Consider the following 27994-nt stretch of genomic DNA (forward strand, 5'->3'; position numbering starts at 1 on the left):
GGATGTGGGGCATGGCGGGGGGTGGCGAGTGGCCAGATGTGGAGCTGGGGTGTCTGCACTGCCCTACTTTCACCCCACCCTGGCCCTGCTCCTGTGAGGCAGCAGCATGGGGTGGCTGCACTTTGCCCCTGTCCACCCCCACGTACTACCTGGGACCTTTCATAGTACCTCCAGGGGTATGTGTACCCCTGGTTGATAGCCCCTGCTCTATAAGATAACAGAGATCACAAGTCTTCTGGCTACAGAAACAGAAAAGTAACAGCAATATGGTCAATAGCAACAAGAACAGCAGGTCTGGCTGCCCAGTTTAGTAGCATATGTGCACCAGTGGCACAAGAGTTCATCTGACATTTTGGACAACAAATTGTCTGCTCCACCAAGAAACAAAAATCTGATTTTATGAGATGACTTCAGCAAGTGCTCAACTTGGGGTGGTCATGATGCCTCCTGCTGGCTGATAAGCCCTTCCCAACCTGGCTCCCCTTGAAGCCCTCTCCTTGTTACTTGCCTGCTGAGCCTTGAGGTTATTAATTTCAGATGAAAGGGAGGCTGCCCCTGGGCTTCCCAAGCCTGGTATTACTCTTATAACCACAGGTGCTCATGGTTAGTGCCTTAAGGTCTAGTTCATGGGCTCCATCCTCCCCAATAACCACTCCCATGCCTCACAGGTGATCTGTTAACATATGCCCTTCATGGGCTATGTGCTCCCAGCCCTAGTCCTCACCCCTCCTGGGCTTCAGACCCCTTTGGCCCCACACACTGCCCTTGGACAGGCCCCAGGCACAAGACTTCCATGGAGATCCCAGTAAGTGGCAGCTCTGTGACAGTGTGGGGCCAGGGTTTCTATGGAGATCACACCCAGTAATGCTAGCAGGGCATATGACTGGGCAGGAAGTTGCTCTAAGGCTGGGGCTGGGATCTTGCAGTGGTGACAGCATGATCTGGAGCTGGGGCAGATCTACAATCTGTGGCTTGCATGCCCCTGCCCAGGGTACTTGGGCAGCAGACTGCAGCTCTGCCCCAGCTCTGGACCATGCTGTCACTGCCACAAGATCCCAGCCCCTGGCGCAGCTCCTTATGCACACCCTGCCAGCACTGCTGGGGCTAGTCTCCATGGAAATCCTGGCTTCACTCTGTCACAGCTCCACTGCTTCTGGGGTCTCCATAGAAACCAGGTGCAGCAACATGGGCAAGGGCTGCTGGGAAATGGAATCCACAGTGGGCCCAGCTTGGCCCATGGGCCAGACTTTGCCCACCCCTGGTCTATTCCCAGGCCTATCCATTCTGAGGCCTGCCTAGCTCCACTTGAGCACTGGGCCACCAGCTCATGTCCCCAGACCTGCCTATTCCAAGGGTTTCTTGGCTCCCCTCAGGCACTAAGCCCCCAGCCCCCTGTTCCCAGGCCTATTTCAAGGCCTGTCTCGCCCCTCTCAGACACTGCTCTCTTCACTAGCTGGGCACCCTGGCCCTCCTCTCTCTGCTGTTCCTCTCCAGGCTATGGATTTACCCACTTCTGTTCTAAGGCCTTTGTCTTCCAAGGCCTGGTCTGTTCCTGGGTTCAGTGTTACTTACCCCAGCTCAGTGGTTATCAAAAGCCCTGCTGCAGGCCTGATGCCAGGAGCTCCTCTCACAGTGGCACTCTCAGGGTATACTTCCTGACCAGCGCAGGCCCTGGGCTTAAGTGCTTCAAGTCTGGCCCCCTTCTAATTAGCTGACTCTCTAATCAGCCCCCCTCACCACCTGTAGGCTGCTCCCCAATAGGGTGGCCACTGGTCCTGTTTTACACCAGACTATATGTTTTTAAACCCTTTGTCCCCTGACCATTCCTGAATTGAAAAGGACTGAAAAAGTCCTGTTTTTCAGTTCATCGGTGGAAATGAGTGTCAATACATTATCCTTGCGATTCTATTGGCTGCTCCTAGAGGTAGGGCAGTGGATAGCCAGAAGAAGCAGGGTTCCTAGCCAGCCAGGGAGGGAGGGAGGAAGGTGGAGTATCCACAGGGATGGTTGCTCTACACCTGTGCAAGAAGCTGTGGCTGCAGTGCATGTACAGGCACAGTGAAAGCAGAGGTGCTGTTGTATGCCTGAGCTCCCTGACCCTGGGCTGGGCATGTGCAGGTGGGTCCAGGCCCTAGTCTTCACACACACTCCCCTGTACTTCCTTGGCACAAGGTAACAGCTTTGAGAGCAGGCAGGTGAAGCACTGCATTTATCTGCTGGAACGCTGGTGGGACTGGAAATAGGCTCTTGTCACGGAACAGCGCAGTGAGTCCCTGGGGTGTCCTGCTGAGTGGGAAGTGGGGAAAGGGAGCTTTGGGCAGAGGGGCCTCTGGGATCCTGGGCATGTGGGCCAGCTCATTAAGTCGTTATTTCCCCTCCACAACAGGCAAACCTGTCTTCTGGGGAACGAAGGGAAGGTCCCACCGGGAAGATGGCTGCAAAGCCCACCAATCCCACTCAGCTCACCTCTGAGCAGAATGTGGTCAGGGCAGATTCACAGGTGCCCAGTGTTTGTGCTGAATGCTAATACTGGAGCAGGTGAGGTCTCTGTCCAGTGTGTGCCCGTGGCTCCCAAGTGGAGCTGGACTGGAGTGAGACCAGATCCCAGTGGGGGGAGGGTGTGCTGGACTGTCTGCAAAGAATGGCAGAGCTATAGGATATATGAAACCACAATGCAGGGGAGGCAAGGTGAGGCTCCCTGCTGGCTGAACTGCAGAGGCTCACAAAATTGCTGCTGATCCTAGCACTTGTTCTCCCTTGTTTCACAGAGTGCCACACATTCATTGGAGTGGGGCTCATGGACCCAATAGCAGTCTTTTTGTGGTCTTTTTGTTGTGGTCCCACCCCTTGCTGCTGATTGGCCAAAGGACTCAGTGCCCCCACCCCTCACTGGTGATTGGTAGAGGAGGCAGTGGCCCTGCTCCTCATTGCTGATTGGCTGAGGGGGGCAGTAGTCCCACCCCTCACCGAGGGGATGTCCTGTATTGTGGGGATGCATCAGAGGCCACCTTACTCCCCAAGCCGTTTCTCCTCTTAAAGTGACAGGAGTACACCAAGTGCCCTGTCACAATGACACACAGCAAAGTTTACACAACCTATTTTTATCCACGCATATAATTCAAAGTTTTGGTACTAAGTATTAAATGCAAAATCTTTATGTGATAATTTTTCTATCATTCTGGTTCTTCCCACACTCAAGGAGGTATTCTTATTGAGCACCATTAGCTGGAAACCATACCTAACAAACTTCACTGCTTTCGCTCACTTTAGCCTCTGTAGCTGGCAGCTGTAAAATACATGGCTCCTCTTATGATCAGATACCAGGCAAACAGCTGCTTCTGAAACCTATCCTGATACCAGTTTCAATCTAGTACAAAATTGCAAGTGAAATAGATACACGAGCCAGCAACTTGAACTTCTCAAAGGTAAGAACAAAACACCTGAGACGAGCTGTGATCCACCCCATCTTTTATTGTACTGCTATTGCTTTGATATATATTGATTTGGATGAGTAGCTTCAGCCTTGTCTCACATGTTTTTCTCTCTCCCTGTATTGCTATATAACAGCACACAAACAACAGGAGGAAAGATGCACCATCTAAGACAAAGTTATCATGTATCAAGAGCTTAATTCTACAGCACCTCTTTGTGCCTAAGGGGCACTTACATAGCCACTTCATTATAATTTTTGGCACTTATACACAATCCTGTGGCAGATCAGGATGTTTCTATATGCATACCTCCGGGAAGTAAAATAACAGAGATGGTAGAAGCTTCGATCTTTTAGCCCAGCAGCCTAGCAATTAGGACGAGTCCTGGGAGTGAGAGACTTGGCTTCTAGGCTCCCTCACCCACAGGGCATTTGAACCCGTGTCTTCTACTTCCCAGAAAGGGGTTCAAACCATGAGGCCAGGGCTAGACACTGCTCAGAGCACTGTTCTTGAAATGATTCTTGGGATAAAATGGGTACAAAACAATCTACCCCACTGGGGCCATGGCTAGAATCCAGGGCACCCTCCCTCCATCTGCCTTCTTCTCTTCCCATTTGCCCCACATATCTTCCCCTCCTGACTACCCAAAGGGCCACCCTCAAGAAGAGGCTTAGTGGTCACAGCACTTCAGTGATCCTTTTCTGCCACCCTTACTCCATGGAGAAATTTCAGTCAGCTATGGATAAGGGCCAGCAGCTAGCTTGATACACTGCTGCATCAAGTGCTACTCAGGTAGTTACAGATACTCATATGAGCTTTGTACCCAGCCCACTGCCCTTATTTCCTCCTTCTCCTGTGGAACTGCACACTGACTCCCGACTTTGTACTTTTGCCCTATGGTGTTTACATTTCTCTGACTTGATTGCTTTTCTTTCAAAATAACCTTTGAAAAAATGTTGAGCATCTCTGCTAGGAAGAGGAGCCTAATGAATTAATGACTCTATATATTATGCCCAGTTTACAAAAGGAAGCCTGTGCTAAGGTCTAGATGTAATTATGTGCCTATCTTGGTCTGTTTTTTTTCCACATCTGCATAGATAAATGGCCATTTCAATATCTAATGAGCCATTTACACACACACACACACACACACACACACACACATTAAGGGAAACTACTGGATCCAACCTTCCTCAAACTTTGGAGATGCTGCAATATGTATTTGAATTCTGCAGCTCAGCAGGGAGATTCCTAATTAATGACACTTTCACAATATTGGCTCAATAGCACCACCACAAATGCAAACTGCTGCCAGAGACTGATAGTCTCAGCTGAACAGTACTCTAGAAATAATAACTAGATGTTTGGGAAAGAGAGAAACAACCTACATTGGGACACTACTGTTTTTTCTTGTACTAAGGGTTTTTTAAAAAAATACAAAAATAAAGACTGCTTCAAAGCAATGATGATTCCACCAATAAACTAGTGATAGCCTAAGTATCATTAAAAATAGATAAATTTCCCTGTTGTAGACAAGTCCAGAAGACTGAAAAAGATTAATCCCAGTTAATGCATGAACTAAAACAAGAATAGTGCTCTGATTTATTTTGGTTTCAGGCACATTTTTTTTTAAAACTAACTCGAGTAAAGCCCTTTTATGGTATTCCTCTGTGCACATTGTTTCCTAGAAAAACATGAATCTTCTGCTTTAAGAAATTAATGAGCTTTATGTAGCTTTAAAGAACATCACCCTGAGCCTCCTGGGAATCATTTACAAATCTTTCTATTTAGAAATGGTTTTAAAAATCAATACAAGAAATAGGATCCTATCACTGCCTTGAAAAGGGCAAATAAATAAAAGGAATAAATTAGCGGCCCTTTGCAGTCTATCAGTGTGCAGCTACTTTTTAAATAAAGATTGTATTTATAGACTCTGTAACCTCATCCTGTGCTCTTCATAAAGGAAGACTTTCACTAAGGCCCACTGAGAATACTGTCAGTGTCAGAAATGAAGGATCTGTCTTTGTACGGGCACAAAGAAAGTATAAATGTTCTCTTCCAGACTGTGTATCCATTTGAAAACTGTCAGAAATGCTTCTTAGAACTTTTGAGATGAGCTTTGGCTTTCCAGTTTTATTTGTGAGCCAATTTAAACTAATTTTACTTACATGTGCATGGAGGGAATGAACTCTGAATTGACCATTATTATCAGCATGGAACAAGAGAACAATCACTCCATGTCATTGTCCCATCTTTGTTAGTGCCCCCAAGGAGGCTACTCTGCTCTGGCAAAAAATATTTGGTAGTTTTATGGGTGCAGTCAAGCGGCTGTATGTCTCCTGCAGTGGGGAGTTTGTACAGCTGCATTAATTTATCCCAACAAATTCTGTGATTGCTGATGGACACTTAAAGGACAATCTCGCCAAAGCATCAGGACTCTTATTGAAGCCATGCTGTGAGGTGAAGAAGGACCCAGCACAACTTGTAGCCCTCTGTTCACATCTTCAATCTCCGGAGATTTGGGGGGTCCTTTCCTCAGAACTGACACAGAAAGAGGGACAACTAGAAAAGGAAGGACAGTAACACCAAGGAATCATTGTCTTCTTCCTTTTGCACTCTTCTAAAAACTCTTTCAGCAGAGGCTTTAATAGTTGGCAGGAAACTCTGCAAGGGACATTTCAAGTATTTGCTCCTTTGTACCTTCTGGTACAAGTCTGACAATAGGCAAGGGCAATTATAGCCCTAAACTCCAATTCTGCTGCACAGTGGGCTAACGTCACTAATCACCAACTGACAGGAGGCCCGCACCTACGTCAGAGACATCAGCTGAGTCCTTCCATATTTTTGTTTGGCGTTCCCATAACCTCCTCTTGCCCCCTCGATCCAGGCAAACAAAGAGGTATTTGAAAAACAAAAAGTTTTACCGTACAAGATCCAATGGCTGGTATTTATACCACACACCCCAGGAGGCCCAGCACTCATAAAGCAGATGTCTGTGGTTTTCTGCTCCATGGGTTCTTATTGAATTTTTACTTCTGTAACTTCCCTAAAATACAAGTGTAAACATTGATTAGAAAAAAGAAAAGAAAAAAACAAAATAAAACAAACAAACAGTAGTTACCAAGAAATCTTTTTTAACTAGTAATGTACGGACTTAACAGCTCCCATAAAAACTAACATTAAAGAGACTCTTTCCTATAGCATTGCTGAATTCGTTCACTTCGTAACCGGCATTGCTCATATCAGAGGTCCTGAACCTGAGGGTGGTAAACAGAACTCGATGAGACTACTTCAGCAAACTGCTTTGGTCAAAAAATGATGATTCATAAAAACAGAAACTGCTTGTGATCAATCTTCTTTATTTTTATTTTTGGTTTAATTTTCTATAAATCTTTGGACATTTTGGGGGGAAAGAAGTTCTAAAAGCAAAAACATTTCCCATTTTGGCATTTCAATTTGGAAAAGGTAGGGGCTTTTTTGTCAGAATAACTTTTCTGACTTTACCTTACATGGTATTATGAGAAATAATCCATTCAAACATGTAAGATGGTTAACACTAGCAACAGCTCTTAAGGAAGTTGCTCATATTGAGAGATATTTGTTAATATGGGTACTGGAATTGTTCCAAGTGGAGAGATTGTGAAGATAGCAAAAAACTTGGGATACTGAGGAAGTTATTCTTTTCCCCCCTTTTGGTACAAATGTTAAATGGTCATTTTACTCACGAATGTACTATTGAAAAGCACTTATGTGCTATCAGGGTTTAGAAGAGCTTGTATAAAATAGAAGTGTGGTGTGCATAATGCTGTTTTTAGAGACTTTATTAAGTCAATGGGAGAAGGTCTCAAACTTTCAAATAATTTTTTTGGGGATGGATCTTTAACATATAGCAGCTTCCAAAGTCCTGCTTTGAAGATCCTGCTGCTGACAAGGTGCTGGCTCCTACTTGCCTTCATTTGCTAAACAGCATTAATCCTTTCTTAGGCTAGAGGAAGACATTATACAGAAACTGGTTTAAGTGATCAGAAACTGGTTCAAATTTGTAACAGAGCAGAAGTTCAGTGCACATAAACCAGTTTCAAAATGGCTAAAAATGGTTAAAGATTGAGCTGGAGCCTCCATTTTGTAGCCCTGGTCCTGCCTACACCTCTGCCACTGGGGATCAGCCCACATGGGGGGGATCCCCACACCTCAACAGGGCTTCTCCCACCCTGGGAAGAGTCCCCCAAACCCTGCCAAAGGGGGAATTCCCCCCCTCCCACCTCTCAGCATGGCCCAGCACTGGCTTAGCTTCACTCCCACAGATGCAGGAGGAACAGTCCTTCCAGTCTGGGGCCGAGCTGGCTCTTGGCATTAGCCCACATGAGGGGTGGGATCCTTCAGCCTCAGCAGGTGTTCCCCCACCCTGGGCAGGGTCCTTGGACCCCTGATGCTGGTGCAAAGTGGAGATTCCCCCCTCCCACCTCTCAGCATGATCTGGCACCTGCTTAGCCCCACCCCTTCGGGTACAGAGGGACCAGCCCCTCCAGCCCAGGACCAACATGGCGCCAGACTGCGCTGAGGGGTGGGAGAGGGGTGGGCTGATGTGAGGCACTGTCTTGACTCAGGTTGGAAGTACTGTTCCCCTCAGCCCCTCCCTGCACCTGTGGGGGTGGAGCTAAGCTGGCATCAGACCATGCTGAGGGATAGGAGGGGGGAACTTCCCCTCTGGCAGGGGTCAGGGGACCCTGCCCGGGCTGGGGGAACCTCTGCTGAGGCATTGGGATCCCTCCACATGGGTTGATGCCTGGCACTGGCTGAGCCTTGGGCTGGAGGGACTGTTCCCCGCTTCGGGGGGACAGCAGGAGTTTGGAGAGCATGTGCTAGGCAGCCAATCAGGGACGGGCACTGCTGGCTGCATTTGGGTGCCTTCAGTAGTAGCGGCAGGCTGGGAGGTGTGCTCTAGCACTTCCCAGCTTCTGGTCTGGGCCACTGCTGGCATCTGGCTGCCTTTCTGGATTCAAAAGTGAATTCAGTTCACTTCATTATCAGTTCATTCTACACAGCTTAGAGAAACCAGCAAAGATTGCATTGATTCAGCCTCAGGCTTTTTGGTTGTCTCTACTTACATGAACTGTTTTAAGGAAATGCAACAGTAAGGCTAATTGCTGCAGGCCTTACCAATTAGAGTTGTGATTGCAAGTGAGGGCTCCATGTGATCACAAATGGAAGGGAGGTGATGTCCTCAAACACACTCTTTTAGGATGTGTTGCACACCACGAAAACCCCTGAGAGCTGTGGTAATATTTATATTCTAATCTTCTACTGCACAATTAATAGCTGCCCATGGAGCAGCAGTAAATGAGTTTCAAATGAAGAGTTTTCAGGAAGAGGCATCAGAATTTTTAATGATTTAGAGAAAAGAAAATAAAAGAAAAGAAAGTGTGCCCAATTTTCTTTTCAGGTCATCAGTGAGAGTTAGGAGTAACTCAGCACTGAAGCCAATGGCAATATAGTAGTTGAAAATTAGTTTAAGCTGAGAAACAAGTAAAAAGACTAATGTTAATTATTATTTAAAAGTAAGTACAAGCCACTGAAAAAACCAAAGGTGAGAAAGTACCTCGTGAAGAGGAAATGCAGCTTCATAGGAGCCATTACTAAGCAATCGATTCAGACCTAAAAATAAAAAATATTCATTTAACTATAAGCAGGATTTTCATCCTTGTTTTATTATTAGGCTAAACATGTTGCCATGATAAGACTGCTTAAGTGAAGTTCATAGTGCATGGACAACAAAAAGTGTAAGTAACAGGAGATTTTTATGGGTTTGAAATTACCATGATCTAACACAAGTAAAGGACAAAAATAACAATCCTGGATTTGCTATTGTACTTCACAATGTACAACTAGTTATGAATTGACTTTAGATTCATATACCAAATTCATCCTCATTTTAACTGCAGTGAAGTCAATAAAGCCACACCAAGCCACACTGAAGTTAATCTTACATTTTGATCTTATAATTAAAAACTAAAACTTTGGGGAAGAAATAGTTGGAAACTGCATTTATATAAGATGAAACATTTCTTGACAGCCTAGAAATTTCAGAAAAAGCCTCTGAACTTTTGTACCGCAGTCTTGCAAAACAGCACAAAGCCTCAATTCCCATATGAAAATAACATTGTTACATCTCTTCGGTTTAATGCTCTTGAAAGCTGCTAGACTGACAGCCCTGGTGACTGAAGCCATCTATTGATAGAACAGGAACAAGACAGATTGTAGCAGTGTGAGGCCAAACAATATACCCTCAACCGAAGGGACACTACTAAGTGTCAAAAGGTAGTTTGTTCCCTTACTAAGGGTCAAAAGGTAGTTTATCCCCTTCCCTACCCATTCAGGTTTTGGCCCCTCCACTGAGATTGACAGGGGAAGTCACTAGTACCAGATTTTGTGTGTAAACCTGGCCACCTGGAAACATACTAGAAAACCATTGCATGGCTACCAGAAAGTTAGTAGTTAAAATCTGGTCAATAGTAACCTAGGGATTTCAGACAAAAGACTCTAAACTCCATTCCTAATGAGTTGAGGGAAATTTAAGAGTTTTAGGGATACACCAATGAAAAGGGGTTTAATTTGTCATAAATATCTTTTACATTGGCAGGAAATCCTATGAGTCAAATCTCAGCTCCTGATGTGTGTATTGTATGAAATGTAGAGCTTTATATCCTGGTGTGGCCCCTCCCAGCCCAGAGTCTATGTGGAAGATAGTTTGGTAATACAGGGATACAGCCTGCAAAATTACATGCTTGGAAAGAGGTAGATGGGAGCATGACTGCATGAAGCACATGCCAATTTCTACCAACTCTCATTGCTCAGGGGTAGAATCTGTTATTCCAGTCTGGGTGTGATAATGACAGCAAGGTGGCAATGAAAATACTTGGTGTCTTTCTAATTCTAGAAGAAGAAAGATAAAAGTTACCCTCTGGCTTGATAACAGCTGGGGGGAGTGAATGGACTGTACAACCCCAGCGAGGCATCTCCAAGTAATAGTTAGGAAATAGAGTGCCCAGCCAGGTGCACCGGAATAAAGAACATTCTTCTACTTGACAATCAGATAACCAACACCCATGCGGAGACACTGTTCTTGAAAAGGAAATGTTGGAAAACTCAATCCCAGTCTTCCTCTCCCTCTCCCACTATGGAGTTTAAATAGTTGGTGACAGTAACCTCTGTGATCTCAGCATGGGAAGAGGGTACAAGAGATTCAGGTTGGAATTCAGCATCCCTCTAACAGATCCATTATCGAGGTCTAACTCTAATGAGCAAGCTCTCCTTTTGCAATGGGCCAACACCTTTATCCAGTGTCATCAATCTTGTTTACCTTATATCAGACTCTCCTACTACAAAAGCAAATTTTCTGGGGTAACACACAGATCCATTCATGGAAAAGCAGCCTGATATTCCACTGCAATTCCTTTGAAATGATTGTGCATGTCAATAAAACCCACAACCCTAGGAATGTGCAGGGTATGACCCCAGCAAGGAGTCAGAAGCAAAACACCATACTCCTACAAACAACAAGCATGCCCAGATTTCATTGACATTCACACCATATTAAAAACCACTTTGTTTACCACTTACCAATTTTGTTTTTTCCCTCTTCATATTTCACTCTTTGTAAAATATGATGTACAATTCTACTTCTTGTAGCATTATTGAAGAAAGTGTCTTTGTTGTGTATGATGAAACTATATAAAATACAAACAAGGTTCTCTCATGAAAAAATGGTGTAATATTTATAAAATAAATGTAAAATTCGATTTAGCTTAGATGGTTCATTGAAAACCTACAGTCTGTGAAAAAAATACAGGGAATGTGAAAGAAAGAAATCAGATATTGTTGTCTGATTCAGCAAAGCAGGGAATATCTGCTCAGATGGGAGTACTACAAACCAAAGCTAACATGAAGAAGTTGTAAAGGCCTGTGTTATTTAGTCACTCACTTTCATAAACATTACATTTGAATTAATGTTTTAAAAATTAAAAAATACTTGCACAAACATTTCCAAAGAAATGAGAATAAAGGTGATTTATAGATTCAGTGATTGATAAGTTCAGTTCAGTGACTGATACATTCAGACCAGATTTCCACTTTAGATTTAATACCATTTCATTATTAGGATTTAGATGGAAAGATCCATTTAATCAAAAATGATTCTCTTAACCATGTAAATATGGAAAATGAAAACAAGTATAAATAGTGTACATAATACAGTGAAATATTATGCGCTACATAAAATTCATCCACTAAGCTGAAATGAATGATAATAGTAATTTTCAGGAATTCTCCTTGAAATTAAATACCTTTTAAAAATCAACAGCGCAGTCGATTTATAACAAACCGAGAAAACTAAGTGAAAGATTATCATCAAATGGCACTAGGTTTACTAAATAGATTGCTATATCATATATGGAATATATTTCATAACAATGTTTAGTACTGCAGGCGAATCGAGTATTTTAACATGAAGAGAGTCACAGGATACTGTAGGCAGATTTTCAAGATACTGATCTGCAAGGGTAAAGTTGGAAATCAACTCAAAAGACCCATGTGTTCTGTTGAAGAAAGCAAGGCATTTAAGGCAGATTTTTAGAAAAGGTACTTTGGCAGTAAAGATGCAGAGATGTGCCTAGGGTTCAGTTTTTCAACCCTAAGCTCCTAACTGCATTTTGAGGAACTTAAAATAATTTTCAAAATCTGGTTCTTGCAGCCTGATCAAAACCAACAGAAAGACTTCCATTTTTCAAGGTGCTTTTGATGGACTCAAATGTGTAAAACAAGGAGGTGACTAAGTTTTTGAACATTTAATGGGTTTCTTTTTTTATTTCTTTCATGTGCTGATTTCCCTTCACCTGCTGGGTAGTAGTAAACATTTTTTGACTCTGGAAATAACTTTTGAAATCCATGGACACAGTAATTTGTACTCAGATTCAACCTCAAACTCTTACATTGCAAGGTACATTCCTTGACTGGAAAACTAGCAAAATTGACCCACATTACACCAATAATGCTTGTTCACTTTCCTTACAGGTATAAAATTATTTGCATTTGTTACTGTGAATGCATATAATATTAAAATTATAGCTTGTTCTTAAATGGATGTGCAGCCATACTAAAAACAGCCTGATAGTTAATCACTTCTAAGTCACATGACCATGACTATACAACATTAAGATGTATAAAAGATGCAGAACTGAATACTGCAATCAGGACTCGTACTAGAGATGATATCTTTTATTAGACCAACAAGATTTTTGCAAAAAAAAAAAAAAAATCTTTACTGAACTGAATACTACTGCAGTATTTAAAAAGAACAGAACACTTAATTGTTCCAAGGGATACTTTAAGTGTTTGCATTTATTTTTAAATTTAGCAGTGGTATATTAAAATTATTGATCTGCATAGCTCAAAGAGATGTTAGACAAGCTTTCACCTGAAAACTTGATGAAAGGCACTTTTGTGCCCAAAAGTTTAACATCTTTCCTAACTATACAGTTGGTCCAATAAAAAAATAATCACCAATAAACCTTGTTTCTCATATAACTTACTTACAACTTTCCTTGTAAAAAAAGTACCAGTATTGCCTGTAAGATCAAGATAATAGATTTGAGTTTTATGGGGATACTCTTTGGCTTTTCAATAATATAAAATAATATTATTTCTGTTGTTTCTCACATGTTTTCCAGACCATCATGGCTACAACACTTCAATCCTACTACACCAAGAAAGTTAATGAGATTACATATGAGATTAAAAGTTCCAGAATCCTTAATTAAAGCTCATTTTCAAAAATTTCATACAGCTGAAATATATTGCTCTTATATTTGTTACTTTGTGTGGCATGAAAACCCAGCGGAGGTTAATTGCTCTGAAATTATGTTGGTAGTTTTCTTAATTGGGTTTTGAACAGGAGCTTTCAAACTATCTTGCCATGGATACCAAACCAGAGTACAGGCGATACAGCCATCATCCAAGAATGGCCTCAAAGTAATGTGACCGTAACTAGGAACAAACTGCCCAATTAATTGCTTTTGATATGTTCTGTTTTGTGAATTATGCCTCATAGTTAAAGTACTTCAGGACCAAATTATGTTCTGATACACAGGTCAGCAACTCTAATTTGAATCAACAGAAATTTCGTTTATAACTCTAGGAGTAAAATGTGGCCCTTTTAACGTTGGTTTATTTTTAACTCTACTTGGGGAAACCAAGGATGAAACAGGATATTTAATGCTGAGGCAACAATTTTAAAATCCACCATTCCATGATCTGGTTATTAGGATAATATACATACCCAAGCCTTTCTTTGGTAGAATTCTCCTAGCATTCAGGTACTAGGTGTCTATCTTAAACCTCTGGTACTAAACAGTAGTATCTAAATGCATAGCCATTGTAGGTTAGGTCATATACCATGGAACAGATGGCCTGAACTCAAGAGGAACTGAACACCCATTACTTCCACGAAATGCAACAGAAGTTGTGGGCACTCCACTCCCATTCATAGCTAGAAAGCACTATAATTAAGGTAAATGTGTATTAACATGGCAAAATTTTCCTTAGTATTGTTCAAGAGGAAGAAAACAGAAAAGCAGAATACATTTGGATGAAGATGAAAGATGAAGCAATGATATACAGTAAAAGCTCTGTTATCTAGCATCCTCCGGGAATGGGAGATGCCAGATAACAAAATATGATGGTTAATTGAGCAGCCCGAACAGGTGTCCTTTCCTGTTCGGGCCGCCGCTTCTCCCACCACATCCAGGGTGTCACTGCCCCTCCCGTGGCATCGCTGCCCCTCCTGTGGGCCCTGTGGGCCCCACAAGACAGGGAGGCAGGTTCAACGCAGCCTGTTATGCCCCTGGGCTGTGGGGGCTCGTCAGCATGGGCTGCTTTGCCCCGGGCCGTGGGGGCTCAGAGAAACTGGAAGTGCCATGGTGGGCACTTCTGATTTCACTTTACCTTACAAGCTAGCATGCCGGTTAATACAGCATGCCAGCTTGTAAGGTGTCAGTTAATGGAGCTTTTACTGTAATAGTGGGGATTTATTATGGGCCACCAAATCAGGAAGGAGTTATATGAAACGTTCTTCAAGGAAGTGATAAATCTATCCAAAACCTATGGGATGGTATGATGGGAGACTTCAATTTTCCAGACACCTGCTGGAAGAACTATATAGCCAAACATAAAATGTCAAGCCAGTTCCTAACTTGAGTGGAGGACAACTTTTTGTTCCAGAGGGCTGAGGATACAACTAGGGGATCATTTATTTTGGATCCTGTCCTCACCAACAGGGAGGACATGAAGGTGATGGGCAACTTGGAAGGTTGTGATCATGATATGATAGAATCCCAGATCCTGTGACAGGGAAAACATGAGGTCAGCAAAAATAGGATGCTTGGTATCAAAAACTTGGATTTCACCTCACTCAAAGAATCAATAGGCAGGGTGCCACGGGAAGACAGACTAAAGGATAAACTGATGAACTTCAGGCAGGGTACTGAAAGAACTGCCAGGAGAGATTCTGGAGTCCTTAACAATGATTTTCATGAAGCCTTGGGAGACAGGCAAGGTACCAGAGGACTGGAAAATAGCCAACATAGGGCCCCTCTTTAAAAAGGCCAAAAGGATAACCTGGGGAACTACAGTTAGTCTCACCTCAATATTTGGGAAGTTACTGGAGCATATCTTAAGGAAGGCAATTTGCAAACATTTGGAGGAATAAAGGCTGATCACAAGCAGCCAGCATGGATTTACTAAGAAAAAGTTATTTCAAACAAAGTTGATTTCCTTCTTTGACATTGGCAACATGTAGGGAGTGCATGCGGGTGCACGTGTACCCCCTGCGTGTAGTGGTGCACCTCCTATGGAAAGGTGGCATCTACGAGTGGTCATCAAGCCCAGTCGGTGCTCGCCACCCGCCCCCATCCCCTGCTGCCGACAGCATCAGTGGAGTCTGTGGGAGCTCCTCACTTACTGCCGCTGTGCTCGCATTGCTGCTGCTGTGCTCCCGCCACTGCCAGTGCTACTGTGCCCCCCCAGCCGCCAGGGGCACACATCATTCATGTCTTTTGACAAAGTAATTATTTGGTTGAATGAAGGAAATACTGAGGATATAAGTGTATCTGGATCTCAGCAAGGCTTTTGACAAGGTCCTGCATGACCTTCTCATAAACAAATTGGAGAAATGTGGGCCGGATAGAACTACTGTAAGATGGAGAGACAACTGGCTCAATAGCCAGAACCAAAGGGTAATTATTAATGCATCCATGTCAAAATGGCAGGTGGTTTTGAGTGGAGTCCCAAAGGGATCTATCCTGCGCCCAGTGCAGTTTGTGTTTATTAATGATTTGGATGCTGGCATAGAAAGCTTCCTGAGCAAGTTTTTAGACAACATGAAACTGGGAAGGATTCTAAACACAGAGAATGGTAGTGCAATTCAGAAAGATTTCAACTAATTGGAAAACTGGTCTGAAGCTAACAGGATTAAGTTGCATGCTGACAAGGGCAAGGTGCTACACCTTGGGAAGAATAATCAAAAATACAAATATAAAATGAGTGACACCTAGCTGGATGGCCACACTGTGGAGAAGGATCCAGGAGTCTTGGTAGATCACAGACTGAATATATATCTGCAGTGTGATGCAGCCACACAAAAAGCAAATAGGGGTTTGGGATGCGTCAACAGAAGCATAAGGTGCAAGACACAGGAGGTAATAGCGATAGATTCTTGGTACTGGGCAGGCCTCATCTAGCATACTTTGTGTAGTTTTGGGCTCCACAGTTTAAAAGGATGTGGAGAAGTTAGACTGTAACTGTTAGAGGGTCCAGAGGTAGGTGACAAAGATAATAAAGGGCTTGGAATACAAGTCATATGAGAAGAGGGTGAAGGAGCTAGTTCTATTAAGTTTGTAGAAAAGATGCTGAAGAGCGGACACAGTAGCAGTCTTCAAATACTTGAAGGGCTTCCAGAAAGAGGAGGGAGAACACCTCTTCTCTTTTGCTACAGAGAATAGGATGTGGACCAATGGCTTGAAGTTGCAGCAAAGTAGGTTTAAATCGGATATCAGGAAAAACTTCTTCGCTGTTAGAACACCAAGGCAGCGGAATAGACTGTCTAGGGACATTATGGACTCTCCATCACTGGAGGTCTTCAAGAAGAGGTTGGACAGACCCTGATCAGGGATGATATAAGCATAGCTATGCCAGTGTTGTACTATGGGTATTTCCCATGCTTCTGGGCTTCGCTGGTTGTTGCCTCGGGCCAGGAGGGAATTTCCCCCCAGCCTTTTTGCTACGTCAGGTTTGTTTTTATTTAAAGCCTTCCTCAAAGGCTCTGGGTGCTGGCTGCAGCCAAGACTGGGGATTTTGACTGAGGTGTGCCAGTGCTCCTTCTGGGACTTAAAGCCAGAGGTTCCTGGCTAGAGGGTCTTGCCCCTCTGTTCAGGGTTAGACCTGTTGCCATATTTGGGGTCAGGAAGGAATTTTACTCCATGGTCAGATTGATACAGATTGTGGAGGTTTTTGCCTTCCTCTGTAGCTGGGGGTGTGGTCCTCTACCTGGGATCTCTTGAGCATGTATTAACAAACTTTTACAAAAGCAGAACGCTGGCTGCTGTGGTCCCTCTGTTTTACTTGTGGCAGGTTGGGGTATTATGCCTTGTGTTGTTTCAGGGTTGATGGTAGTTTTACTAAGAGGTTAGATCATAGATTTGTATAGGATGGTTTGGCTAGGAATGATCCTACCTCAGGCAGGGGTTTGGATTAGATGACCTCTGAAGATCCCTCCCAGCCTTACTTCTCTAGGACTTTATAACATGCCTTTCCTCTACTATCCTTGCAAAAAAACTACTTACTTGCAGTGAAAGCCGTTACTAAGGTAACAGGAGAGAGAGAACTGAAGCTATAAAGTGAGAAGGTCAATACACTTATATTTTTGCTATTATGAACTGGGTGTCTCTAGACTACTTCCTATTTATTTTCATTTTGTGAAATGATGAAGGCTTCTGTCCATCACTATGTCTGCACTTCATCTGAAGACACATGTTACAGATTAACCTACCAGAGTGAACTTCAATCTCATTATTTCACATTACATTAGCAGTGAAGACAGTGGCACAGAGTTCATAATGAGTTGTACAATTCCTCTGAGGACCCTGCATGCTTATTTTGGTAGACCAATGCCTGTGCCTCCACATATCAACTGCTACTGGTACTCAAGGTATCTGAATGAAACCAGCTCATATATGCCTCTGTGTCTACATATGCTTCTGCTGTAATGACACACATTCTTGGGCTTCATTTTGTGTACTTTGCTGACTTTGTTTGCTTCAGCCAACCATTGCTTCTAATGTAACTTTGTCCTATTTCTCCAATATATATTCTGTGCCTCCCTCCATACCAACAACAGCCTCTCAATCAATTTAGTCATGGGGCTTCACTCCAAACTTATTCTGTTGTGATATCACATGTATTTTCATTATTAATGTGAGCCTTTCTATAGCATCCTGATGCCTGAGTCAAAAACTAAAAAGATTTAACAGATGGTGTTTTATCATGTCTATCTGGACCTTATACTAAAGTTGCTTGGAAAATGTATTTTTTCTATAAATTGGAACTCAGACTTGTCTTCATGATTTATTCAATATAGAAAGGAAAAAAGGTGGTTCAGACCTTTCAATTACTTCCTTCACACATACCTAGCACATGAAGATAGAAGGCTTTTAATGGGTCTTCCATTCCATGGGAAGAAGAAGGGCTGGGAAACCCTTTTGGCTAAACAGGGAAATCATGGTCCTCCTAAGAAAGAAGAAAGAGGCATAGAAACAATGGAAGCTTGGGACAGGCCCCAAGGAGGACTATATAACAATGGTCTGCACTTGTAGAGAACAAATTAGAAAGGCTAAGGTAGTGACTGAACTTAAATTAGCAACAGGAATCAAGGACAACAAGAAGCCCTTCTTTAGGTAGGTAGGGAACAGGAGGAAAGCAAATGGGAGCGTGGGGCCATTGCTCAACAACTTAGCACTGGCACTCAGGAGAAAACTGAACTCCTGAATGACTACTTTGCTTCAGTATTTCACTGGGCCAAGGGGAAAATCATGCCAGATAGGTCACAGGATGAACAGGGCAGGAATGACTGCCTTTCTACTATTGTTGTAGAACTGGTACGTCATCAATTAAATAAATTAGACATATATAATTCAGCAGGACTAGATGAATGCCATCTAAGAGTGCTGAAGGAGCTGGCTGAAGTTATCTTGAAGTTACCCGGTGAAACTCTTCCAAAGCTTGTGGTGCTCTGGAGAGGTCCCTGAGGACTGGAAGAGGGCTGATGTTGCATTCATCTTCAAGAAGGGGAAGAGGAAGGACCCAGGTAACTATAGGCCAATTAGCCTAACTGCTTTCCCAGGGAAAATCCTGGAAAAATTCATTAAGGAGTCTATATAAATTTAGTCTATATGTGATAGGCTCACCGAAGGTAGGATTCTGAATGACAGCCAGCATGGCTTTGTTGCAGACAGGACTTGCCTTACCAACCTCATCTCTTTTTATGATCAGGTAACTTGCCACCTAAATGAGAGAGAAGAGGTTGACATTGTATACTTTGACTTCCAAAAAGCCTTCAATCTGGTATCCCATGATGTTCTCATGACAAAATTGGAGGCTTGTGGGCTTAACTGAGAAACAGTTTGGTGGGTACGAAACCAGTTGTGGGGTACGACCTAGAGAGTCCTAATGAATGGATCTGTGTCATCCTGGTGAGAAGTGGCCAGCGGTGTCCAGTACTCTTCAACATCTTTATCAATGATTTGGATGTGGGGGTGAAGAGCTCACTGGCCAAGTTTGCAGATGACACCAAGTTATGGAGAAGTGTGGTCATGCTTGAAGATAGGCTACAAATGCAGGCATATCTAGACAGACAAGCAAGCTGGGTGTGTTGGAACTAGATGAAGTTAAACATTGATAAATATAAGGGGCTCCACCTGGGGACGAACAACCCCCTACACACCTAGGGGCTTGGCGGTGCCAAACTGACCAGCACCACGAACAGTGGGTAATAACAGACCACACTATGAATATGAGCTGGCAGTTTGACACTGTATGTAGCCAGCAGGGCAAATAATTCTCTGGCATGCATCAATAGATGTATCTCCAGCAAAACCAAGGAAGTGATTCTTCTGCTGTACTCAGCATTGGTGAGACCACAGCTGGAGTACTGCATCCAGTTTTGGGCACCACACTTTAACAAGGACATGGTAAAGCTTGAGTGAGTGCAGAGAAGGGCCACCTGTATGATCAGAAGAAGCCATATGAGGAAACGTGAGGGACATGGGACTCTTCAGCCTGAAAAAGAGAAGGCTGAGAGGGGACTTGGTAGCATCTTACTGCTACATCAGGGGAATACAGCAAGGAGTCTATGAACAACTGTTCACCAGGGCACCGTTAGGGAAAACCAGGAGTAATGGCCACAAAGATCATTCCAGGCTCAAGATTAGGAAAACCTTTTTCACAGTGTCCAGGCTGTGGAATAAGCTCCCTCCAGAGGTGGTGCAATCGCCTACCCTGGAAATCGTCAGCAGGAGACTGGACAGTCACCTTGCTGGGGTCACTTTACCCCAGTTGTCTTCCCTGCCTGGTGCAGGGGGCTGGAGCTGATGATCTTCTGAGGTCCCTTCCAGCTCCTAATGGTCTATGAATCTATGAAGATTCTAGGATCTGATTATATACAATTTTTATTTTCTTATCACACAAAATATATCATTATGTGTGGAGGGCCTTAAACCTACCATAGGAATCAGTTTGCTTAGTATCCATGTATATACTACATGGGCTATTTATTTTTTCAGTAGCATGTAAGAGTCCAGAAATCAAAAAGGAATTGGAGCAATTTGTGGAGGAAAGGGGAATCAGTAGCTATTCTGCACAGGAGTTATGGATACAGCCTCTGAACCAGAACTTCCTAGACCTTAAATGCTGGAGGCTGCATGTGGGACACAAGATCCTGGGCAAGGTGGACCTATGGTCTGCCTGAGTAAATAGCAATTCTTATGTTTTCATGTAGAATGCAAAATTAATTTGGTAAGGAAGGAATTTTAGGTCTTCACTAATAACCCCACTATACAGTGAGGTAGGAATAGGATGTGTGTGCTTGCTACTCTAAAATATGGGCTGAAGTATCTCCTAAAAGCAGCATTAATTTCACCCTTTTCGAACACTCAGCAAATCTTTCTTCTATAAAAACTGCCTATAAATGAAAACATGGGGCTCAAATATTATTCCTAAGGGCACATATATAAACCCTCACGAAATCACCGCAGCAATTTTTAGTCATAATAAAAGTATGATATAAGAATATGTTAGTAAATTTACCTGTGTTGATTTAATTCAAGCCCAAACTTTCATCAGTCCCATCTTAACCCTTGAGAACAGTAAGTTAAATTATCTTAACATGTTTAGATGAAATTTTTACATTCCTTCCAACTCCAACTCAAAGAAATATTCATCTCTTCATTCCTAAAACAACGTATGTGGAAGCCTGATTTGGACATTTCAATTATGAACCCATTAGGTTTGAAAAGCTTGTAATTTTTTCTCTTTTATTAAAAAGAAATTACAACATATTGAAAAGTGAAATGCTGATAAGACTCTTAGCTGAAGCTGTGACAATCTGATACAAAAGCATTATGTTTATTGGCATCCCACACAATATTTTGATGAAACATTAATTCAGCTTAGGTCTGCTACTTAGGAAAGGCCATTGCTTTCCTAAGAATGTACTATGAACACCACTGTACATGCATTGATGATTTATTGTTAAGAGCTAGATGGAGAAAACGCTACATACAATAGTATTTAGAGATGAAAGAGAAATAATTATTTTTTACTGACCAATCCCTGATGTTTCGTGGTTTATTTTACCTGTGTGAAATAACTATTGACACATGTTCTATTCTGTTTGGGAATAATTTTGCTTGAAATCAATGGAGAAATTCTGTTCAGGAATTCATCTCTTTCAGTTTAGGAATTAAGTATGTGCTTTAAATTAAAAGCACTTTAAGCAATTTAAGCATTGTGTCTGTGACAGGACTTTAAGCATAGGCTGTAAACGATGTAGTACTGCCCTGAGTGGGGTTACACTGAAATATGCACTTGCACACTTTTCTGAATCACTGGCCCAGCTAGGCTGTTTATTCTTTTCTCCTAAGGCATACATTCTCTTTCTCTGCCACAGTCTTCAGTGACAGATAAATGCAAATATTTTTGATTATGAGTTCCTCCAACCCTTTTGTTAAAAAACCCCAAAACTAATATTTGGCCAAATCCAGAAGTCTGTATCCAATACTCACTCATTACTTACCTGAGGTAAGAGTGGGTAGCTGTATTATATTAACTCAGATATAAAACAAGGTTTTTCCCCCTCAATCAGCCTAGGGGAAAATGTCCCTTGTCCTTATCCTCATACGAGAAAACCTCCTCCATTAAATATATTGCCTATTAAGGCTGTGCAAAGCTTCAGGTGCTGCTTCGATTTGGAGGAGATTTGGCCCGATTTGGTGGCCAAATTTCCGAATCTGAATCAAATTGGGAGATGAATAAAAAGGTCCAAATTGATTCAAAGCTCTCCAAATTGATTTAGAAAATGTTCGGAGTGCTTCGGAGATTCAGGCAGTTCCCACTCACTGTGGCAGGGAGTTGGATGCGGATTCCGTGTCAGTAAGTAGGGGCTGGGGGGGGGAGAGGGGGCTGGAGGAGGGCAGAGGCCCCATCCCCTGCCTGCTCTCCCAGCTCCCCTGAGTGTCCCTGACCCCTGCCCGCTCTCCCAGCCACGTCAATGGCTGCCTGGCCTGGCCTCAGCATCCTGGTGCTTTAAAAGAAAACAAAAAGTCCTACAGTCACCGGCTACTGACAGGCCGGGGGTGATCCCTGCTGCCCCTGACTGCCCTACGGTGTGTGGGGGCTCTGCCACAAGCCAGTATCCCCTGCCTGCTCTCCCAGCCCTGTCAATGGCTGCCCTACCTGACCCCAGCTCCTGGTTCTTAAAAAAGAAAAAAGAAAAAAAAAGACCTGCATTCACCGGCTGCCACAGCAGCCATCGGGGCATCTGGGGGCTCATGGCAGAGCCCCTTACATGCAGTGTGGGGCAGTGGAGAGTGCCCCCCCCACTTGGCAGGAGCCAGTGAGTGCGGGACTTTTTTTTTTTTGTTTTAAAAAGCCGAGATGCTGGGGGCGGGCAGGAAAGCCATTGACGGGGCTGGGAGAGTGGACAGGGGATGGGGCCTGTTTGATTTGGACATTCGGCTGATTCGGCGGCAGCCAAATCTCTGAATCAGATTCATCTGAATTGATTTGGGACAGTGATTCGAATCACTGAATTGAATCACTGTCCCCTGAACTGGCCAAATCTGAATCCGAAGTGAATACTATCCACTTTGCACAGCTTTATTGCCTATCATTAAACTGTTGCCAGAAGCAGCATCTACTCAGTAATGGAAACCAACTATGAAGTTGAGTAAATGCAACCAAAATTGAGCATGCCTGTAAAACACACAGCCTATATTGGGCAAACATACTGATGGAAACCTACCACAATGATAGGTTAGTGCAGTCCATATGAATAATAGCAGATTATAATTATTAATAACAATAGAATAATAGTCCCCATTGCACTCAGTGCTGACTTTTTCTCACCTCCTGGTGAACTGCTATATTTCAACTTCCTTTTTACTCCCACACCTGAGCAGAACCTTTCTTTCTTGTTTCCAAGGATTCCTATTTCTTCATTGACTTAAAGGCTAGGGACAGACATTCAAAAAGCCTGAGCCTGAACTGATTCATTCTTTGCAAGATAGAAGCAGCCAGCGCTGCGCAAGGAGAGCAGCCCTGCACAGCCTGCCCAGCCGCTTGTATCTCTGCAGCTCTGCACTATACCTGCAGCTACACATTTGCAGTGGGGAAGCCCAGCACTGGACTCCGTGGGGAAGCAGGGGCAGGGGCTCCCTCCACTCCGGGCAGAGTGTGGGACCTGCACAGTGGGGTGTGGGGGAAGCAGCTGGCTCCGGTGTGAGGCTTCCCCTGCTGCAGGCTCAGACTCAGGGAGCAGAGCTGCAGGGATAAGGCAGGTTCCACTCCCTCCCCCCTCACAGCGTTGGCCAGAGCTGCACCTACACCAGGCAGGAGCACCCTGACCTCCCTGCCTATTGCTGCTGCCAGGTAGTGGGTGCTACACTCCCCTACATTCCCTCACACCCACACCCTGCCCAGCTGAGCTTCATGCTCTTGCTGCCCCCTCTGGGGGAGGAAGAGGAGGGTGAAGAGTTTCCCCGAGCATGGAGCAGAGCCTCCCCTGCCCCCTGCCCCCACCCTTGGGCCCAGCAGTTTCCCCTAGCATGGAGGCCCCCACCTCCCAGCCCCACAGTGGCAGGGGGGAAGGGGAGGAAGAGGAAGAGTCTGCATCCAGTGCCACAGAGTCCCCCTTCCCACCCTTGGAGGAGGAGGAGGAAGTCTCCTCCCCCAACATGGAACAGAGCCCCCTTTCCAACCCTGTGAGACAACCTGCCCAGCATGGCCCTGTTAAGGTGAAGGGGGCAGGGACACGGGTTAATTCCTCTCTCTGTCCCTTCCCTGCAGCCGGAGTCTGCCAGCTCCAGGGGCCACCATTCCATCTCCCTCCCCTCTGCTCCCTGGCAGACAGGTTGACTGTGGCTGCAGTGGGGGAGGAGGGGAAGGAGGGAAGAATTAACCCACTCCCTGCTCACTTTGCCTTAACAGGGCCATGCCAGCCAGTGTCTCTGCTAGGGCCAGTCCCTGCTCCAGCTAGAGAGTAGAGGGGCAGGGTCAGCCCTGTAGCTGGAGCAGAGCCCTGCCCAGCCCAGAGACCATGCTGGGATCCTGTGGGTATCTGGTTCATCTTAAACTACCAAGGGGTCTGGGACAGACATTGCATAAACTGGTTTGAGCCAGATCAGTTAAATCTGAATCTACATTCAGCCAGGTTTATCTGAAACTGGTTTTGGCCATTTTGCAACTGGTTTATGTGCACTGAATGTCTGTTCTGTTACAGGTTTAAACCTGTTTCTGATTACTTGAACTGGTTTATGTTTAATGTCTGTCCCTAGCCATAATGTCTGGCAAAAATCATCAGTGTCTATGTAGAGGATAAGCTCTGTTGCTTCTCTTGGCCTGTCACATGTGATTTGTGTAGCCCTGTCCTCCATGGAGTAGAGCTGGACTAGGCAGCCCTGAGCCTCATCTGCATATAAATTTTAGAGGATCCCAGGACTTGTGATAAGAACACCCAGTTACAGACATACGTGGGACTAATTAGCACATGGATCCTCTGTTGGGGTATCTAGAGTACATGCATATAGTAAGTAGTGCAGGGCTGTGGGATCACCATGGCTTGAAATTTGGGCTGGTAAACTATTAAAAAAATTAATCGCAATTAAAGCCTTTTGGCTTTGGATTAGTATGCATAATTTGTACTATGTATAGGTAGGTATAAAAGTGCTGCTTAAACGTGTGTTTATGGAGTACCTGTGCTAAAATTTGCAGTTGTTTGCAAAAAAAAGGTAAAGTTTATCAATTTTGGATGAACTAAGTCTATGGGTACCCATAATAATTTGCATGTATGCAAATGTATGCATGCATGCAAATTAATACAGATATGTTTATTCCAAAGTCAGTGTTTTCAAATTTGCCCTTCACTTCCACATGCTCACATAGAACAGGGTCTGAATATAAGGGGGTGGGAGGAAAGGGGCCACCTAACACCCTAGATTTATTTTCCCTGCTGTAGCGGTGGGTGGGGGACAAATTTAAGGCAAATGTCCAATAATTAGATGCTATATCTGGAAAATTATACAAAATTTATAAAATTTCCATATATAGAATCTAATTATGGGGGAATCAAGTACATATGGTAGTCTGAAGTCACGCAGAAAGCATGGCAGGGTGGCACCTTAGAAACTAGCTGGTTCAGAGAGGCATGAGCTTTCATAGGCTGTAGACTACTTCTTCAAATGCTAGGAACGGACCACTACTTAGTCCTACTTTGTCAGATTGACCAGGTTGTTGCCTACTAAAGCTTGAGTCTCTGAACCACTTAGTCTCTAACATACCACTCTGCTCTACCGTCTGCCTACCTCAGTTAAATTTGCTTAGGTAAGGACTGAATAAAAGCTTCAGGAACTGGACCATTACATTTACTCTACCAATGCTCTAGAGAACTTGAACAAACATATGATATATTCCATTACAATCATCATGCAGACTACACATGGAATAGCTGCACAGCTAGGCACTAAACATGCAAGAAACTGGAAGTAAGGAATCATTCAACTCAGGAAAGCTAAAAATTGAAGAAGGAGATCAAAGTACACTAACAATTTTTATACTAGTGCTCAAAATCTGAAATTTGAATTTACATGATTTTTTAAAATTGAATTTCCAATTAGGGGTGCATAAACACCCACACAACTTAAAAATTAACATAAATCCTTGTTTAAAAAAAGGCTAAGTATGATTAATACAAAATGTGCATGTGTATAAGGAAAATTGGAAACTAATATATTTCAAAAGAAACTGTACATCTCTTCAGCTGATGACATGAGTTCAGGGATCCACATCTTTTCTGCAGTGTTGATGATAACACTGATCTCACTATGATCCCTGTACTGCATATAGTGTTTCTTTTGTTATGAACTATAACATAAGCAAGCCATGCTTACCACAAATTCAGGTAAGCAAACCAACAAAACACCTCCAACACCTTAAAGTAATGTTTTTGTTCTTTAAGCATCATCTGTGAGCTCCCTAAGAAAGTGTACAACGCTTCTGATGTTCAGGACCTGGAGTATGTACTGAATAGGTGAATAGGAGAAGATGGGTAGAAGGAGAATTTGACAGTAACACACAGTTGAGCAGAATTTGCAAAAGATGAACTAAGACTTCTGTTAAACTGTTCTGTTGTTACCTCACCCTCACATCTGATATTTAATCTTGTCCTTCTGTTGCATTCTGATTGGCACCTTGACTATAAGCTCTTTGTGGCAAGAACTTCTATTCTTTTTAGTTGCCTTCTTTGTGCCTAGTCATATCTAGATGTTATGATGACATACATCATAAATAAATATTCACAGCAGTATTACCTAAAGAAGCCTCAGCACTACACCTAGATATTTTGCTTCCTACTCTGCAAGCAGTTAGAGTTGGGAAAGTCCCTTCCAACAAACTGCACAACAGCAGTGCAGGTTTCTTTGGGTAGAAAGGCCAAATGACAAACACCCTGTTTTGCATCTGATGCACACTTTTATTTAACCAATGCTGTATAATGACTTAGCATATCTCTGTGTACCAGCTTTACTTATTTTCAGATATGGCCAGCCTCCAGTACATTTAGTTAGTGCTGTGGGAGGTCCCAATAACATGCTTAGCCATATTGCCAGGCACTGGAGTTTTAATCTGAGAGAATCTCTTAAACAAATGCATTGCTTTCCAATTTTGACCCACGTGGTTAGCCAAGGTTTAGGGCTTGGTGAGTTCTTTCTGTTATGAGGAGGAACTGAAAATGTAGTCAGGCATTTTCAAAAAAGGTCATGTGTATTTACAAAGAGAGTATAAAGTTCTGTTTCCATGAACACAGGAGGAACCAAAAAATAAGAAACAGTTTGCTTGCAATTTCAAGTCCCTTTTATCTAGCACTCAACCCAAAAAGCTCCTTTTTTTTCTCAGGGGCATGCTCTCAATTCCTGTACAGGATTCCTTATAACCTTCTCTCAGATGCACTGGTCTTTCTGCTATCCTAGATCAACACAAGTCCTATTTAATCAATGCTTTTGTCCCTGTTTTTGCTATATCAGTCATTTGGGAAATCTTTTGGGCCACACAGTTCAGTTTCCACTCAAACCTTGCCATGTGCCTGCATTTTGGTCTTTATTGTTTCAGCTACCTACTTACACAAAGGAACTAATGGCTTCTTTACATTTACTGTCAATGAAAGGCACCTGTTAAACCCACCAATTCCAAACAAAGTTTAATGCAACACACAACAGTGCATCTACTTCCCTGGATTTTAATTGATACAACTTGATACAACAAATGCTTCCTTTTCAATTTGCAAGAAATGCAAAAATCTAGAACTCTTCAACTAGATTTGCCGGAGGACAGGGATGCAGAAGACAAAGAGAATCTAGGAACAATGAACCATGTGCCAAGCACTGGAAAAGTCCACGTAAGTACTGCGGGCCCAATAGACATCAGGACAGGGGGGTACCAAGGACACCCATTGGAGGGCTTAAATGTTTCTATACTAATGCTAGGAACATGGGGAACAAGCAAGTGGAATTAACACTCTTGCTTGCAAACAAAGACTTTGACCTGGTTGGATTAATTGAAACCTGGTGGGACTGTACCCATGACTGGGCAGTAGGCATTGAGGGCTATAGGCTGTATAGACGTGATAGAGTGGGAAAAGGGGGGGGGGGGGGGGGTGGTTCTTTCGTTTCGGACCAAAAAAGATCTCAAAA

The 27994-nt window shown here is 43.4% G+C and overlaps 1 protein-coding gene across 1 annotated transcript in view; it reads right to left on the bottom strand.

Annotated features, from left to right (window-relative positions):
- Nucleotides 1-27994, bottom strand: part of ANO4 (anoctamin 4) — a 259235-nt gene that overhangs the window by 99302 nt on the left and 131939 nt on the right. The window contains exons 8-10 of the mRNA XM_019514994.1: nucleotides 11052-11158; nucleotides 9031-9086; nucleotides 6356-6477 (exon numbers count right to left, since the gene is read on the bottom strand). Coding sequence (XP_019370539.1) covers nucleotides 6356-6477; nucleotides 9031-9086; nucleotides 11052-11158 — 285 coding nt within the window. The remainder of the gene's footprint in view (nucleotides 1-6355; nucleotides 6478-9030; nucleotides 9087-11051; nucleotides 11159-27994) is intronic.

Source organism: Gavialis gangeticus, unplaced genomic scaffold (genome assembly GCF_001723915.1).
Source record: "Gavialis gangeticus isolate Ggan-Ray unplaced genomic scaffold, GavGan_comp1, whole genome shotgun sequence".
Lineage (NCBI taxonomy): Eukaryota > Metazoa > Chordata > Crocodylia > Gavialidae > Gavialis > Gavialis gangeticus.